General features: G+C 39.0%; 1 protein-coding gene across 4 annotated transcripts in view; it reads left to right on the plus strand.

The window, feature by feature from the left end:
* Nek7 (NIMA-related kinase 7) overlaps positions 1-16,928 on the plus strand; it is a 129,849-nt gene that overhangs the window by 93,358 nt on the left and 19,563 nt on the right. For all 4 annotated transcript variants that reach the window (XM_013017448.1, XM_013017447.1, XM_013017446.1 and 1 more), the window contains exons 6-8: positions 3,214-3,322; positions 4,713-4,820; positions 16,297-16,391. In XM_013017448.1, the coding sequence (XP_012872902.1) occupies positions 3,214-3,322; positions 4,713-4,820; positions 16,297-16,391 (312 nt within the window). The remainder of the gene's footprint in view (positions 1-3,213; positions 3,323-4,712; positions 4,821-16,296; positions 16,392-16,928) is intronic.

Below are 16,928 nucleotides of genomic sequence, written 5' to 3' on the forward strand. Positions count from 1 at the left end.
CAGTTGGATTTGTTCAGTCTTTGCCCTTCCATTTCTGCACCCCCCCATATGTCCAAAAGACATAAACTAGCAAACAAGAAAAAAGAAAAAATAACAAAAACAACTGAAGAAAAAAAAGTCTTGTTTATGTTTCCTAGAATTCATTTTCATGAGTATTATTTTATATGATCAGAGGGAGAAAAATATTAAAAAATAAACAGTATTTGAAGACTATCATATGTAAAAACAAAAACAAAATTATGTCACTGTTTCCCTTATATCCAAGTGTTAATTTCAGTTGGTTCACAGATTGCTTGTAGCATCCGCAAGCTGAAAGTTTCCTATTATAATCTTTTTTTCCATATAAATATTATACCAACTTTAACAATCTTGACTATTATATTAGTAATGCTTATAATTATATAGGACTGCCTTTTTCAGGAGAAAATAGGATTTTTGAACAGCAAATCTGTTTGCAAATTTTAAAAGATGTTTTATTAGAATAAGTTTTAAGAGGAAATTTTTTTTGTAATACATTAAGGTGCTTTGTAGTGATAGTACAAAAATTAAGAATAATTGACATTTTCACCATGTTTTATAGTCCTTGCTCTTTTAAGAGACAGTCAACAGTGCCACCATCAGATCCAACAGTCAGGCTTTCTTACTCTAAGTGCTTCTTGTCCCCAAAACACAAACCAACAAAACCCGTCCTTCAAGAATGCCGGTAAACCACAAATGCTTAGAAATGGCATAATCAGGCTGCCTTTATTTTATGACAAATTCAAATTTAAATTATCCTCCAGTGTCCCCATACTTCGCTCACTTTAGTCTTCCGAAAACATCCTGTCTAGGTAGCATTAGATTGATGTCTATTTATTATTGTCATTTTTAACTTTAATAGCTAATCTCAAAAAAAAAAGAATATGAACACAAAGCATCTTGGTCTAATAACATCTCTAATGTACATTTTGAGGACAATTTTTCATTATACCTTTTCTTTCCTATTTAGTTTCAAATTGTGACTTAAAAAGTGTAAGTTTCCAAGTGAATTTAATTATGATGAGATTAGAATTTATATTAAAGCATAAAATTTCTCTTTCATGGCCTGATACTTACAAGATACGGTGTATTTATTTTTGAATGCAAAGAAACCGGGTCCCATCTTCCTGGTGACATCAAACAGTCCTCTGATATGCTAATGAGCGGGGGGGGGCACATATACAGGCTGTACTTGGCCTCCTTCCAAGTCTCAGAGAAAATGATGTGTAAAGAACCGAGTTTGCAGCATCGTATCTTAGGATGGCAGTTGATGTTGGCACAGTGCAGTCACAAACACTTCCTATCCAAACAGGATGTGAGAGGCTGTCAGATTTACCAAGGTCTTGATTGGCTTTTTAAATTACCATCTGACTGGTCAGTTCTTACTTTGTCTATAGGATACAGTGTTACTGGTATGGTAGCTATTGAAATGGAAAACAAATTCATTTCTATAAATGTACTAAATATAGATTCGCCAAAGATTATTGGCATGCCTTATAAAGATGTATTTTTGCTACATTGCCTGTGTGTGAGGCAGTGGCTAATGGTCTTTTTGCTAAGTGTGAAGTAGATTTCCTAGAACTGTTTCCTTTCTGCCCACCCTCCTCTGGTCACAGATGTGAAACCTGAGTGAATGGTACCTTTGAATTTTCTCAAATATAGTTTCTCCATATTCAGTTGTGTAAAATCATACCATTTTGACTTCTCAATATGCCATGTTTCCATGATAAAAGGTATTAAAGAGCATGTTTAAAGTCTGACATCTTGTATAATATTGTGGAAATCTTTTAATGCAGTATTTATTTGATTATTTATAAATGTTGCTAGATATGTTATTAATTGCGTTTTTGCTTTTTTTTTTTTTTTGCCAGTCCTGAGGCTTGACTTCAAGGCCTGAGTGCTGTCCCTGAGCTTCTTTTGCTCAAGGTTAGCCCTGAACCACTTGAGCCACAATGCCACTTCTTGGTCTTTTCTGAATAGTTTATTGGAGATAAGAGTCTCAGACTTTTGCGTCTGGGCTGGCTTTAAACTGTGATCCTCAGATCTCAGCTTCCCAAGTAGCTAGGATTACAGACATGAACCACCAGTGCCCAGCTGGCGTTTTTGCTTTTGAAAAATGATTTTTACATAAAGAATATGGCCTATGAACTTTGTTCTTGTACATTGTTAGTGTAATCTAGCAGGTTTAATATTGAAAGATGGGTGTAAATATGAGTCTGGTTCTGCAGCTGTTTCAGTAATTTCCCTCCTAAGGATCATGGCCTTTAGTCTCCTAAGGAGTAGCCTGCTAAAGCCCTCTGCTTTTCACCCCAGCACTCCTCCAGGATTCTGCTTCTGTGAAGTTAGTCCTTCATTCCAGGCAAAGTGCAATATTGCCTTTCAGTGTACAAGTTTTCAGGAATATCATGAAGCCTTTTCATAAAAATGCCTTTATATTTTTAGTAAATTATTATATTTCATATCAGCAGGAGCTGATTTAAAAGGAATTCTTTACTATAGTCTGCCAGGAGAGCATGTCTTTTAATGAATGTAATTAATGTAATGTAATGAATGTAGAATTTCTAGATTTTTTCTTTTTGGCTTTCTTTTCCATTCCCTCCCTCCCTCCCTCATTCCCTCCCCCCTTCTCTCTCTCTCTCTCTCTCTCTCTCTCTCTCTCTCTCTCTCCTTCTCTCTCTCTCTCTTCCCCCTCCCTCCCCTTCTCTTCCTTCCTTTCATGCTGAGTCTGGATACCTACTGAGCTTTTTTTTTTCTTCTCAAGGCTGGTGCTCTACCATTTGAGCCACAGCTCTGTTTCTGGCTTTTTGGTGGCTAGTTGGAGGTACTTTCATGGATTTTTCTGCCTGGGCTGGTTTGGAACCAGACCTCAAATCTCAATCTCCTGAGTAGCTAGGATTACAGGTGTAAACCACTGGCTGCTGATCGCTGGCTTTTGTTAAAGTGAAATCTAATAATTTCTTCTTGGAAAGTGGTTTTATTTAGATGGACACTACAGAGAGGTAGTGTTATGTATCTTTCACCAAACTGAGGGTGAAACTTGTGAAATCACAGGAATCATGTCAGTGTAGAAAATGATAGACTGTTGATCATAAGTTGTTAAAAGTAGGCATGGTTCTCTGACTTTGGGACATTTGCCTGACAGAATCCAGTCTTAAATTTTAATTCTCATAATGTTTATTTTGCTTTTTTCAAAAGCACTTTAAGAAACAGAAGAGGCTGATTCCTGAGAGAACTGTCTGGAAATACTTTGTGCAGCTGTGCAGTGCACTGGAACACATGCATTCTCGGAGAGTCATGCACAGAGGTAAGGAGTGTCAGCAAGGACTTTGAGTTAGTATCGCTTTCCATCACACCAGTCCTTAAGAAACTTGTCAATAATGTCTTTTACCATGGCGGGATATCTCCACATTAGAATTTCATTAGAACCATAAACCTGTAAGTACAGCTCACTGTTTTTTTTTAATAAGTTTTTTATTGTGAAAATACTGTACAGAAGGGTCACGATTACATGAGCAAGGTAATGAGTACATTTCTTACCAAGCATTGTTGCCTCCTCCTTTGTTTTTCTCCTACCATCCCTGCCCTCCCATCTCCACGACTACACTTCCTTAAGTCAGAACGGACACAGCCTTGTTCTTGACTTCAAGCTTCTGTTGTAAAGAAAAGAAAGTTGTGCAAAAGCATTGAATCTGCAACCAGGAAAAAGGTGGGGTTTGGTGATATTTTTCTCTTTTTTTTTCCTCCTTGGGATGAATACCGCACACTTTGACCACTTAGAATCGAATCTCCAGCATTAGGTCTTAATCATATTCTGAGTCCCTGCCAGGTGGTTGGTAGATCATTATACGACGGGTCCACTGCCGGCTGGGGGGGGCCTGTTAAGACTTTTAAGCAAATTTCTTAAAGCAATCTAAATTAAAAATATGTACAATCGTGTTAAGTCATAAAGTTCAAAATTGCTTAAAAGTAGCACATACACTTTGTGCATTGAATTTCCTAAGAAGCTATTTGAAAACACATATTTATTTTTGTTGGTTGTGGGGCTTGAACTCTGGGCTTGGGTGCTGTTCCTCAGCCCTTCAGCTCAAGACTAGCGCTCTCCCACTTGAGCCACTGCGCCACTTCTGGTTTTGTGAGTGTCTGTTGGAGATAAGAGTCTCACAGACTTTCCTCTTCGGGCTGGCTTTGAACCACTATCCTCAGATCTCAGCCTCCTGAGTAGCTAGGGTTACAGGCATGAGCCACCAGGTGTACGGCTTTGAAAACACAATATTTTTTTTTTTTTTGGGTCCGGTCGTGGGGCCTGAACTCTGGGCCTGGGCGCTGTCCCTCAGCTCTTCAGCTCAAGGCTAGCGCTCTACCACTTGAGCCGGCTTTTTTCTTTTTGCTTATGTGGTGCTGAGGAATTGAACCCAGGGCCTCAGGCATGCAAGGCAAGCGCTCTACCACTGAGCCATCTTCCCAGCCCCTGAAAACACAATACTTTTTAAGTGGGATTAAGAACACCCTTTGTCATGTCTCTTTAGATGAATCTCTATGAGAGGATTGAGAATTGATGTAATTATTCAAACTGAAGTAATTGGTTTAAAATTCAGACTTTAATGTTAATGCTGCTTGTACAATCCTACTATGAAATGAAGTTTATCGTTCCTGCGGTTGCATGATCTTTCACCTGTGTCTTTGTTTATTCACAGACATAAAACCAGCTAACGTGTTCATCACAGCCACTGGGGTGGTGAAGCTGGGAGATCTCGGGCTCGGTCGGTTTTTCAGCTCCAAAACCACAGCTGCGCATTCTTTAGGTGAGAACCGTGGCGTACTTCATTTAGGACCTAAAAAAAAAAATATGTTGGTCATAGTTACAAAGATACATACAATCCCATATAGTCTTAATAAAGCCATTAAAACGAACGATGATGTCCTGAGTGGAGCCCCACAGATAAGATGGTGCTTGGGCACTCCGGCAGGCACTAGTTTAAACAGAAAATGGTGGCCAGTCTGGTTTTTACTGTTGCCGTGGAGCCTTCTTTCTGTCCACTTGTAGAGGTAGAACAGCGTGATGACGAGAGAATGTCTTCTGAACACCCACCAGTACTAGACTATAGTGAGGGTTTGTAATGTTTGCTATTAAATCAACATGATTATGGTTACTGTAGACCAGAGAACCTAATTTTGTGAAATTCTAAATAAATGAGATATATATTAGTTTATAAAGAAACGTTAAGTTTTTCTTAAAATAAGGTCTGACATAGAGATGTTTTCAGGAATTTAATTTACAATGCAAAGATATATTTTTACATTGGTTTCTCATATATATATATATATGCACTATATATATTATATATGAACTATAGAGAGAAAGTACAGAAATCAAATTAAATAGTAGTACTAAGTTCTTATAATTCATTAACTGGAATATGTACTTCTAGAATATTATTAACAATCTTCAAGAAATTGGCAAGTCTTTGGAATTTTTCTATTGTCTTGATTTTGCATTTTTATATCATTTGAATTCATGATAGACAAATCAACACATAGTGAAATCTGTAGTTCTGCCATAACTTTTGCAACAGATAAAGTAGTACAGCTGATCATTTTCCAGTTTTTAAAACTAGTTCTGAAAAGTATGACAACATAGCATAGTAATAATTCTTCAATGCACGGGTTAAAAGCTACCATTGTTAATCTGATGAGGGCTGAATAGTCAAACTGGCAGATCCTCACAGTGGGAAAAGAACCCATCTATTTATTTATTATTTGTATTGGCTCCTTGTTAACACCACATGATAGCTTACAGTATGTCTACTTTGCATTTCACTGCCTTAATTCATAATTACATAATAGCATGGGCAAAGAAAGAACCCTCTTTTTGTTCTAGTATTCTTTAATCCATTCTGCATATTTCTATTACATCCTTCTTGATTATGTAACCTTTCTCTAAGTCATTGGTAGTTCCTTGTTTCCTGAAGAACTTTGTGACAATTTGTTGGCCTAGCCTCCAGGCCTCTGAAGTTTGGTCCTCTAATGTTATATTCACACTGCACTTGTACTGGCCATTCCTCCCCATCTCATTATGTTTTTCCTTTTGCTTTGTCTCATCCTGAGAATAGCGTGGTGTTCTGAACAGGAGGCAGCACACCTGAATTTGTGTGCATATTGCTCTCTAAGACCTTGATAAGTCATTTATTAACTTTCTCAAACTCAGCTGCTAGATTTGTGAAAATAGAAATATGGTAAATAACCATCCTATGTTTATCTCTTAATCCTTAATTGATCTTTAACAAGTCCCTAACTTATGAGTGTGAAAATGTAATCTAATGCACTGTATTAATGTTAAGTTAGTGTTGTCGTGGTGCGGCAGCTACAGGAAGAGGAGATGAGGAGGGCTGTCCCTCTGCCACTTACTCATCCTGCTAAAACACCTGAATTGATTCGCTCAAAGGTCAGCTTCACCACCTGTGTTAACCAGATGCTGTTCTAGGGAGACAGGGGAGAGAGCTTGAGCAAGAGAGGTCTCTTTCTTCAGGGAGCTGACCTTGTGTGGGAAAAAATAGATAATTGTGAAGCAAATAGAGAAATAAGATGATTTGTTAGCATGCTAGAGAATGACTAGTAGGGGAACTACTTCAGCAGGGGTGAGCTGGGGCAGGCCTCTGAGGAAGTGGTGTTTGAACCGAGATCTAAAGGGTCAAAAGATGTGGCTGTAAAATGGCCTGGAATGTGAGAGGTGTCTCAGGATGACTGATGGATAGCTTTGCCTGCTTGCGGAAGGTTTTCTGGAACAGCTAAAAGGAGAGAGAGGCAGGGCTAGGTTTAAGAGGAATTCACATTGTGTTCCTAGGGTCGTTGGCAAGCTTTGACAAGGTTTTAATGAAGGGAGTTAACGGGATGTAAATTGAAGGCAGCCAGGAACTTTCATCAGCCTTGGAGGTTAAAAAGGCCCCGAATTGACCACCGCTTTCAGGTTCTTTTGTGTCCACTTGTTGTCTGTTTCTTTCGGTGTTCTGGCATTCCGCAGAATAGAAGGTTTGTCCGGGCTGTGATCTGTGATTCTTGTTCTTTGTTTTCTGTGCTCTCATCTTCCCTTGGATAGGAGGCGTGACTAAGGAGATTCCTGTAGGTATTTTATGTATTCCATATGAATTTTGCCTTATTTTCTTTCATATTCGTTGTCAGACTTGCTACCTGAATCATCTTCTTCAGAATTACGATGCTTTCCCTTGAAATGAGATTTCTGAGCCTGGCTCAGTGACTTTTACATTTCTTCAAGATAAGCCCCAACAGTGTGGTGGCCCCACAAGAACATTGGCTTGTATAACAGAAGCAGAAATCTCACACAACTGTTTTCATTCTGAGGTCCACTCTGCTTTATTTCATTTCCCTAAAAACAGTAAGTTGATGTCACAATTCAATAATGAATGCATGACCTGCAATTTGGAAAGCATTGATCTAGGCCTATGGTGCTTTTATGCTGTTTATTTCTTACTTCCCATCCTATTTCTAAGCATTCTTTAGTTCAAGTGTAGATTGTTTGTTGGTCAAACATACCTCAGTCACGTAGTGCTCCCTGGGTTCTGCAGGTGGTTGATGATGTCTGTTGTAGTTCTTTGCAGTCTGCAGATCATTCAACTCCTAAGATCTGTACAGATGTGACTCTGCAAGTGACTAGAGCTGAGGTGGTGAAGTTTAGAGAGGTAAATGGGCTGTAGAGCAGGAGGAGAGAGAGAAGGATTGTGGCTCTCTAGTATGAGTTCGCTATCTCACACGTTTTAGTTTTCCACTTGATCAGTACCTTGTGGCATTTTTCTCATTTGTTTAACTCAGAGGTCAGTTTCACTGCCTGTGTTACCCAGCTGTTGCTCTAGGTAGATGAGGAAGGTAGCCTGAGCAAGACAGCATTCTTTCTTCAGGGAGCTGACCTTGTGTGGGAGGAACTGGTTAAATGTGAAGCAGCACAAAGCTATGTTGATTTGTTAGCATGCTAGAGAATGATTAGTTCTCTTAACTACTTCCTTTAACTTTTCTGATTAGTTATTCCATCTGGAATAATCTTATTCTTCTCTTCTCATATTGCTTAGCAGCTAACATAGGAAAGTATATATTTTCTTTCTGTATTTGAAAGCTCTTGCTGCTTCAAGATTTGAAAAATAAAACAAGATGAAAAATAGCAGCAAGACGTGTAGGGTACAGAAATCTGCTATCATGCCATTCCGTCCACCAGCACCTTTGACTGAAGAAGTAACTCTTCTAACTAGAAACTAATCCTATGGAATTGGAACACAGCATTTGTATTGTCATAAACAGCAGAATATACTTTTGGTGCATTTCTGTTTCGTACCCACTTTCAAGTCCCTTTGAATATATGTAAATATTCCAACTCAGATGCAGCTTGCTAAGAGATCAAATATTTTCCTACTTTGACTATTTCAGCATAAAATGACAGTTTTATATAACCCAAATGTGCATCATGATTTCTAGTCAAATCATATCAGACTCTATTTCCAATCATAATGACACGTGAATCTACTATTGCAACTAAGTATCAACAATATCAGTAGTGATGGTGAGTATGTGTATAGTACTTTACAGTTTCTATGCAGTTTCCTGCTGTCAGTGTTGTCTTACAGGTAGATACTGGAGACTGGGAAATGAGGATCATTCTGTTCAGTACTTTGCATGACCCTCCACTCCCAGTCCATCTCCAGAGTTCCTGATCCCTCTCCTCTTGTCATCTCCCTCTCCCCTACTTAGGCCTCACAAACTTCTAACAATCTGTGTAGCTTTTACTGCATACTTGTTGTCTGCATGTTCCGACTAAGACAACCTTCATGACAAAAATCTTTGTGATGTTAGTTCCCTGGTATAATTCAGATGCCAAAAGGGGCATACACAGCTCAATTAATAAATATTTATTTGAATCAATGGAGCTTAAAGACAGGATACCATAAAGGATAAATTTATTTATATATTTGTTATAAAGGATAAATTTAAATGTTAAGTATGAGTGAAATTATATTGCAGAACAAAATACCAACAAACCAAAAACAAAAGCCCATTGCTCGTCAGGAAAGTATCTCTTGTCACCCAGAGTCATTTGTGGGCCTGTGTTGATTTTCAGGAGAGCAGTCCTCCCTCCCGAGGGTGAGCTGGCATTTCAGGCATCACCTTTTTGTGCTTCCATGAGGGGAAGGTTGCACAGAATCGCTTACTGGCTCTTAACTAAACTGCTTGAATGTAACATCGACTTCTAGTCCTGCTTCTTCCTCTACATCTAGCAGTGCCTGTCTCTCTGGGGGTGGGGAGATGTCATTCTCTCATCTGTTCAGGGAGAAATGAAAGAGTACTGTTCATGCCCAGAAAGAAAGGAAAACTACCTCATTTCAGATTGATTGGTTGATTGATTTAGTATTCTTTGTGTCCTTTCCCCTCCTTTTGTGGAATATTTGTAACTAGTACAACCAAGAATAATCTAAACTGTCTTTACGGGATGAAGGGTAGGTCTTAGGAAGTGGAAGCCAGGTGAAGTCTTAGAGAGTTTGGGAATTGGGAAATTCTGGGTGCAGAGATTACCTTTAAATCCAGAATGATTAATGAGATTTCTTTTTTCTGGATTAGTATATTCACAGCAGTACCACATGATAAAATCTGTATGTCTGTCAACTTAAAATATTTTAACTAAACATTTTTACTCTCCTAGTTTCAAACACTAACTTTAGACTAAATGCCACCTATTGTCTTCACTGCTTTCTATTTTGTATCCCTAATTCAGTAGACTTGGTAGTGTGATTACTTAAGAATTGTATCAGTCAATCACAAAGAGTTCATTTGTCATATTATTATTCCTATGGTGAGTGATTGGTTTTGCTCACTCACCTATTCTCTTCTGAAGAAAAGAAAACTGAGAGCCAGGCCCTGTCTCAGAGATCCAGTGAGCTCTTAGAAGTCAAATGTGTTTTGAACCCTCAGCCTTCCCTGTCGCCCTGAGTCCTGGCATGGTTCTTATACATTGATCTGCGCTTCACTGCCCCATGCCATGCAGGAGTCAACACGAGAGGGTTTATTTCCTATTACTACTCAAGCACATTACTACCTGTTTGGTGTGATAAATGACAGAAATGGATTGTTTTGCAATTCTGTAGACCAGAGGTCTTAATATTGCCCTCGCTAGGCTAACCTCAGGGCCTGGGGAGTCTTCAGCACTCTAGCATTCAGTAGGGGAGAACTATTTGTTTACGTTTAGGTTATTGGCAGAATTATGGTTTCTGGTGGCATAAGGCAGGTTCCTGTTTCCTCACTAAAGCCTAAAGGCTGCCCCATTTCCTAGGCTTTGGGGGCTCTCTTCCTTCATTTTCAAAGCTAGCATTCTCAAACTTTGAAACAGTCAAAACCAGTGATTTTTAAACTTCAAATCATTCCTGCCCTCTGTTGCTTCTCTCGCTGACCAGCTAGGATAATTTCTATTTTAAGGTTTGAAGATTTATATCCGCAAATCCCTTGCTGTGTACCATAATCTAAGCAAGCATAACAGCAGGAAGCAAAGATCCCAGGGCCAGCATTCTGCCTCGCACATCCTTGCAGTAGACTTGACAGCTGCAGAGTCGTTTATGTCCGTTTATGTCTTGTAGCCTCGTTGTGTGCAAGTGTTCAAAAGTTAGAATGGAAGAATGGCTTAATGATTTCAGTGTAGGGCGTTTTGATAGTTTAAAAATTACATGGAAAAGTATAATCCAGAAGGGCCTCTCATTTTCCTAGCACTCAAGCAGCTTGCGTGACTACTTCATTTCAGCCTGGGATGTAGGAAGGGTGAATGGTAATTTTAGTAAGAGGCAATTAGGGAAATTACTCTGCTGTGAAGTCTTACCACGTAATATGTTCTAAAGACATCTATACCTAACTTGGGGAGGAGGGTGTGCAAGGAAAGCCTCTAGCTAACACCTAAGCTGTGTTTGTGGACGTGTGTATTGAGGAAAGCCTCTAGCTAACACCTAAGCTGTGTTTGTGGACGTGTGTATTGAGACGCTTTCTCCATGGCTGCTTGTACTCATGAAGGGAGAAGCACACAGGGTGTGGCTTTTTACTTTCATAGTATCCCCAGCAGGCAGAAGCTAGAGAATATTCTTTTTGCATATACATGTGTAAATTTTGTTCTTGTATTTTTTCTACATCTTGTAGGTGGAACACATTTTTTTCTTTTTAACGAAATTTAACTACAATGCTCTAATATTGATCCGGTAGCTAGACAAATAAGCCTTTGGGAGAAATTATGCCGTGTTGTCATGGATTGCTTGAACTCCTGTTTATCTTCACAGTGAGACAAATGGTTCTCTGGCTTGGTGACGCTGCCAGTGGAGTCAATGCATGGACCCTCCTTCAAGCTAGATATCAGAATTTTCACACTGGAGTCTCCCGAGTGTACAATCCGTGGTCCCCACACTATTTCCAAGTGTGATGCATTCTCTGATTGCAGTGTGGAAAATGAGTGTTCTTGGGCCAGGCATGAAAACTGTTCCGTCTTTGGTGCCAGGTGCCACCTGTGGTCACACACTTGTTTTCCCCACACCTTTCCCAGGCACCTCACTGTGGGTCTGTCTTTGGCTTTTCCCCTTCATTGTTCAAGGTGGTGTGGAGCTGCTAAGGCAGCATATGTTCAGTCAGCTCTGAGGCGGCTTTCAGTGAGTTATTTTTAACTTTCAGTCTTTCTTGGCTTAAATAATTGCTCCAGTAAGAAGCTATTACTTAATTTTAAACTGTGCACATATAACCCCTCAGCCGCCATTGCAAGTGTTTATTTAAAACAGTCAGAGTAGCTGCAGAGTAGCATAATTTTCATGTGTAGTCCCTGGAACCAGGACTTTCATTTCTGCCTTTCACTTTTAGACATTTTCTCTGCTGCTGAGTTTGGAATGCTATCGCTTCTCTCTAGTCATTGTTGGGTTTAATGAAATAACTGTCTCCTAAGTGCAGAACTTCTTGGGTTTGGCTTCCAGGTCCACACTTTACCAGTTGTGAGATCTATCTATCTAGCTAGCTTTTGCTCAGTAGCTCTTGTTTTAGGTGAACAAATGCAGCAATAGTACTCACTGGACACTATGTTGAAAATGAACTTTACAACTTGTGCATAGGATAGAAAGAAAAAACTTGGACAATGTCTAAAAAGAAATAATGCTCTTTACCTGACTTATATGACTGTGACCCTTGTGTATATCACTTATATAATAAAAATTTAAAAAATAGTGCCTGTTTTGCTAGGTTGGGCATCTCCCATGATCAAGGACTTGTCTTCTTTATTTTTGTCTTCCTAGCACCTAGAACAGTGTATGCCATGAGGTACGTTCTGATAGACATTTGTTAAAATTTACTAAAGTAATACACATGGTGCATTCATTTCAGTGCCTAGAGCAGAATAACAAACAGCAGTAGAAGATGCTGAGCTTTCTCTTTGGCACCATTGAAGCCTCTCAATGTTATGAACTGTGCTTAAGAAGTGGCATGTAATGTTTTTTAAATGTTCTCTACAGAAGAAGCGTTGATCACCATTTAGCAATTCCATATTGACATCAGATAATAATACTACTCACTGTGAAATAGAGTCTCTGTTTAGTCTGCCAATATAATTTATGGTTGACTAATTAGTATAAAGGAAAAAAATGAAAATACTATTGTCTCGTTGTGTGTATATTTTCATCACACTGAAGCCTGAGATGACTTGTCTCTCTTAATTTCCCCAACAAGGCATGTTCAAAGCCTTCTTTTCTCTATTTTGCACTTGTTCTAAGGAGACTGTATTTCTGAGTTGACTTTGCTAGTTTGTATTCTCTGATTTAGAACACTCTGGCCTAAATAATAGATTAAGCATTTATTATTGATTTCATTTAATTTTCCATATAGCATTACACACAGTTGTAGTGCTGTCGAATTTGAGAGCACAAAGGGTCTCCAATGGTTTCCTCTGGCACACTCCGGTCTCACAGAGGAGGAAGTAGATGGAGGAGAAGTTACCCAGCCCGGCTGCAGTTCAGGGGAAGATGGGAGAGACTTCCTCACCCATGACTAGTTTTGCTTTGCCTCCTTCGTTTAAAAGGGCATGAAGAAACAATTGAAGTCTAGCTGTATATCCAGGTTCTTTTAGTCATCTTTTTTTTCCATATTCAAGTTTTTGCAGGGATTAAAGTGCTAAGTTTTTGTGGCCTGTTGTACTAAATGTGATTAATTTAGCCATATCTTCCCCAACAGAAGTCTCTCAGCAGAATTTGTTGTATCTCTTGAACATACTGTAAATTGGTCTTCATTTTATTCAGAATAAATTTTAGAATGCTTTTGTTTACAAAGCATATACCATGTAAACAGTATATTTCATAGAATTTCATAAAAATACTATTGCCTTTGAATGACTGGCTTGCTTTAGTAGAGTTTAATGCAGTGTTAATATAGATTAAAGAAAGGTCAGATAACACTTTCAGTGGTGGCAGTTTTCCTTTCATGTCAAGCCTTTTCTTGTTTTACATAGTATTATCCATTTCTTACTCACTTTGACTCGTGTCTGGAGGCTGAAATGGTGTGAGTATATGCTATTGCAAAGTGTGGTCCTATTTTCCTTCCTCTGTAAAGCCTGGGACAGGAAGTGGGATTATGCATCCTTCAAGTGTGCAGTAATTTGCAGATGGCTTTAATGTCTCATTGTCTCTCTCCACAACTCTTATGTAGCTGTTAAATGAAGTCACAACATTCTTTAAGCAACAGTAATCCTAGGCATAGCTGTCATGGATTTTTTTTTTTCTTAAAGGGACTTTAGGACATGATTATATCTTCATTAGATTTGAGATGTTGAAAACATATCACCACGCTGGATGCATTCATTGTACATCTTCCTGAGCTTGGAAACTTTGGGCTGCTGTGCTAGAGTGAGAGGGGTAAAGACGAATCAGCTTCTGCTGTGGTGGTGTTGAATGTCTTTGCTCAGTGTCAGTCAGCGGAAGGGCTGGGTCCAGAGTGGAGGGCACCAGGGAGCATGTCAGAGGGAGGTGGTACAACTACCCCCCCCCCCCCGGTCTCTTAGGCCTGCCTGTGCTTGGCAGTTAATTATGAATCTTCCCAGTTGTTATCTGGAGTGCAGAGTGCTACTTCTTATATAATGACTGTTTTGGAAATGTGTCGATCAAGAGGTGAGTAACATACTTAGCTTTACATACTCAGAGATATGGAGGACCCCTGTAGTGTGCACATTGCAACAAAACATGTACATACAGGGTAAGTGTGTTCGTTCTTTATCATATGAGGGAGTGTCATGTCTAGGCTTAAAATAGCAGCACTGAGTGTGTCACCTTTCACGATGACCTCCAGCAGTGCACTACAAAAGGCTTTTTTTTTTGCACATTGGAATCTTGTCTGTGTTAAGTTAGTTTAGAATGCGTGATGGCTCTTTTTCTGCTCCCTTCACTTGTGGGCCGTGGCGGTGAGTTCAGTTGGTGTTGCAGTTAAGGTGTTATGCTGGGGCTAATCTCTGTAAAATGCTAGCATTTGTTCTTCCGTTTCCCTATCATCAATCTTTCGCACTCATACCAAACCCCTAATGTATCAGCAGGCTTCCCCGAGCTCCTGGTTAAAATTACCTTTGCTTTGGGTAAACTCTGAACCTTCAAGCCTCAGTGTTTTCAGCTGCCCCCTGTGGATTCCGCAAAGCCTCTGTGCACGTTCCTCTCTGCCAGTCACTTGCTTTATGTCCTGAAATCAGGAGTCTCTGCAGAGCCCGCTCATTATTCCAACACTACCTATCTTCCTTCCTTAGTGGAGAGATGCTGTAACGGCTTCCAGTCCTTGGTATTGCTGATGCAAACTGCTAGAGAAAGCGGTCAGGACTCCCAAGCTAGATAGCTTCGTGCAGTAACAGTGCTCTCCACCAGGCCTTTTCTGTGTTTTCCTGACACTACTTGAAATTGGTAAATTTGTGTCTCAAGGAGAACACTACAATTAAATTTGTGTCCTTAACTTCCTGACTGAAGAGCTCAGATTTTGTTTAGGTGTGCTTGTGAGCTGCCCTTTCCCTCCTTTCATGAATACTCCTCTCTGGCCCATTCTGACCAATGTATTCATAGCTAGTGTAAATGGAGAGCTAGTAGCCTTGCTTGGATATGTGGTCTATGGTGTTTTCAGTTAGCCTGGAGTCGTTTTCATGCAAGCATTAGGTTATAATTTCATTCTTTTGGAGAACTGACTCCTGCCTTTGAGGGAAGTGCTTTGATTATTGATGTGGCCCTTTACTGTCTGTAAAAGCCTTGTTTAGTATTGAGAGTTAGTCTCATTAAGGTTATAGTACATACCTGGAAAGTTATTGAAAATTACTAGACAAAGCAGAATGCTCTTTTTTCATGGGTAGCAACCATTTCCTTATAGATAAGATTCCTAAATATTGTTCCTAGATTTTGACTTTCTGTTAGGCAAAAAACCTAAGGCTGCTAATGGTAGGCCTATAGCCATTAAACTTGAATTGACGTTCACTTGAATGTCAATTAAATGTTTTTTTACTGTGCAAAATACTTTTGCTTATTTTTAAACAATATTGATACTTTTAAAAATAGCTATAAAAAGAGAAAAATGTTGTATTTTAGTACTAAGTACCTTAAAAACTACTTAAGCCTCTAAAAATGGTCTCAGTAGTAGTAGGAGGAGCTTAGAGCTTTTCTGGAATTTGAATGGTCTCACTTAGCCTTGTGCTGGTGTTTCTACGTTCCAGTGGGATAACCAAGGTACCACATTTGTAGAGTAGGAGCCAGGACTATGTCCTCAAGGATACTTCTGTAAAGGTTAGCAAGTACAACTAATTTTGCACAATTTCTTCTGATTCAACCCTGCACAGCTATTGGCTTAAAGTAAATTGTTTAAGTTATCATGTTTAATTATTTGGGATACAAAAGCTATGTTTTAAAAACATAAAGCCACTGTGAATCTTTTAGGTGGGTTTTTGTTGTTGTTAGGATTCCTCTCCCCCTCTCCCCCCCCCCTTTAGTGATACTCCTTAAATTCTAACTATATTGATCAAAGCAGAATACCTTCAGGTTAAAACACCATAGCCTTTTTTATTATGGTATAGGTATCAGTGCACTTTATTTATAATAGTCAAGGAGTAAAGAGGGTATTAAATAGTTCAGAACGTTCTCAAAAGAGTTTTGCCATCTTAGTCAATATTTAGTGATATTGTTTTTTAACAGAAAATTGTGGGGTTTTTTTGCTAGCTGCATTTCCATGTTCATATTCCATGTTGTACTTGTTGTGTGTTTTCAGTGGGTACCCCTTATTACATGTCTCCAGAGAGAATACATGAAAATGGATACAACTTCAAGTCTGACATCTGGTCTCTTGGCTGCCTTCTGTATGAGGTAGGAAGGGCTGGTAAATCTCACACAGCGATGCATGACGCTTGCTTGTCCTGTCCTTGCAGTACATACCTTTCCTGCATCACGCTTAAAATCTGCTTTTAAATCAGGAAGAATTCACGTGTCGAGGTAGTAGCTTTTTATCACTGAATTTAATAACAGACCTCTACACATTAACTTTTTCTCACTAATTTTCAATGTCTTCTTGGTGAGAATGTTATTTTTCTAAATAAGAACTTTCATGTTAATAAAGTAGGTATTTGAGTATCTGTGGAAAAGCTTGTTTAGTGCATTTCAGGAAAGTTAATAATGAAGTAGATCTGTCACTGTTTTGTTTCACCTGTTATTCAGCTGTAAGGATAGTATACAAATTGATAATTCTTATAGATAATCAATTAAGGTGGGTTTCAGGAGTCATAATTTGTATTGGCAAAGCTCAGGGAAGGACTCTCCTGTGCTTTTCAAAGGAAGATGGAATTATGTAAGTCCAGTCTCTAGAACTACTGCTGTGGAATAATTTAAACAGAGAACATACTATTA

The sequence above is a fragment of the Dipodomys ordii genome, unplaced genomic scaffold (assembly GCF_000151885.1).
Source record: "Dipodomys ordii isolate 6190 unplaced genomic scaffold, Dord_2.0 Scaffold35, whole genome shotgun sequence".
In the NCBI taxonomy this organism is placed as follows: domain Eukaryota; kingdom Metazoa; phylum Chordata; class Mammalia; order Rodentia; family Heteromyidae; genus Dipodomys; species Dipodomys ordii.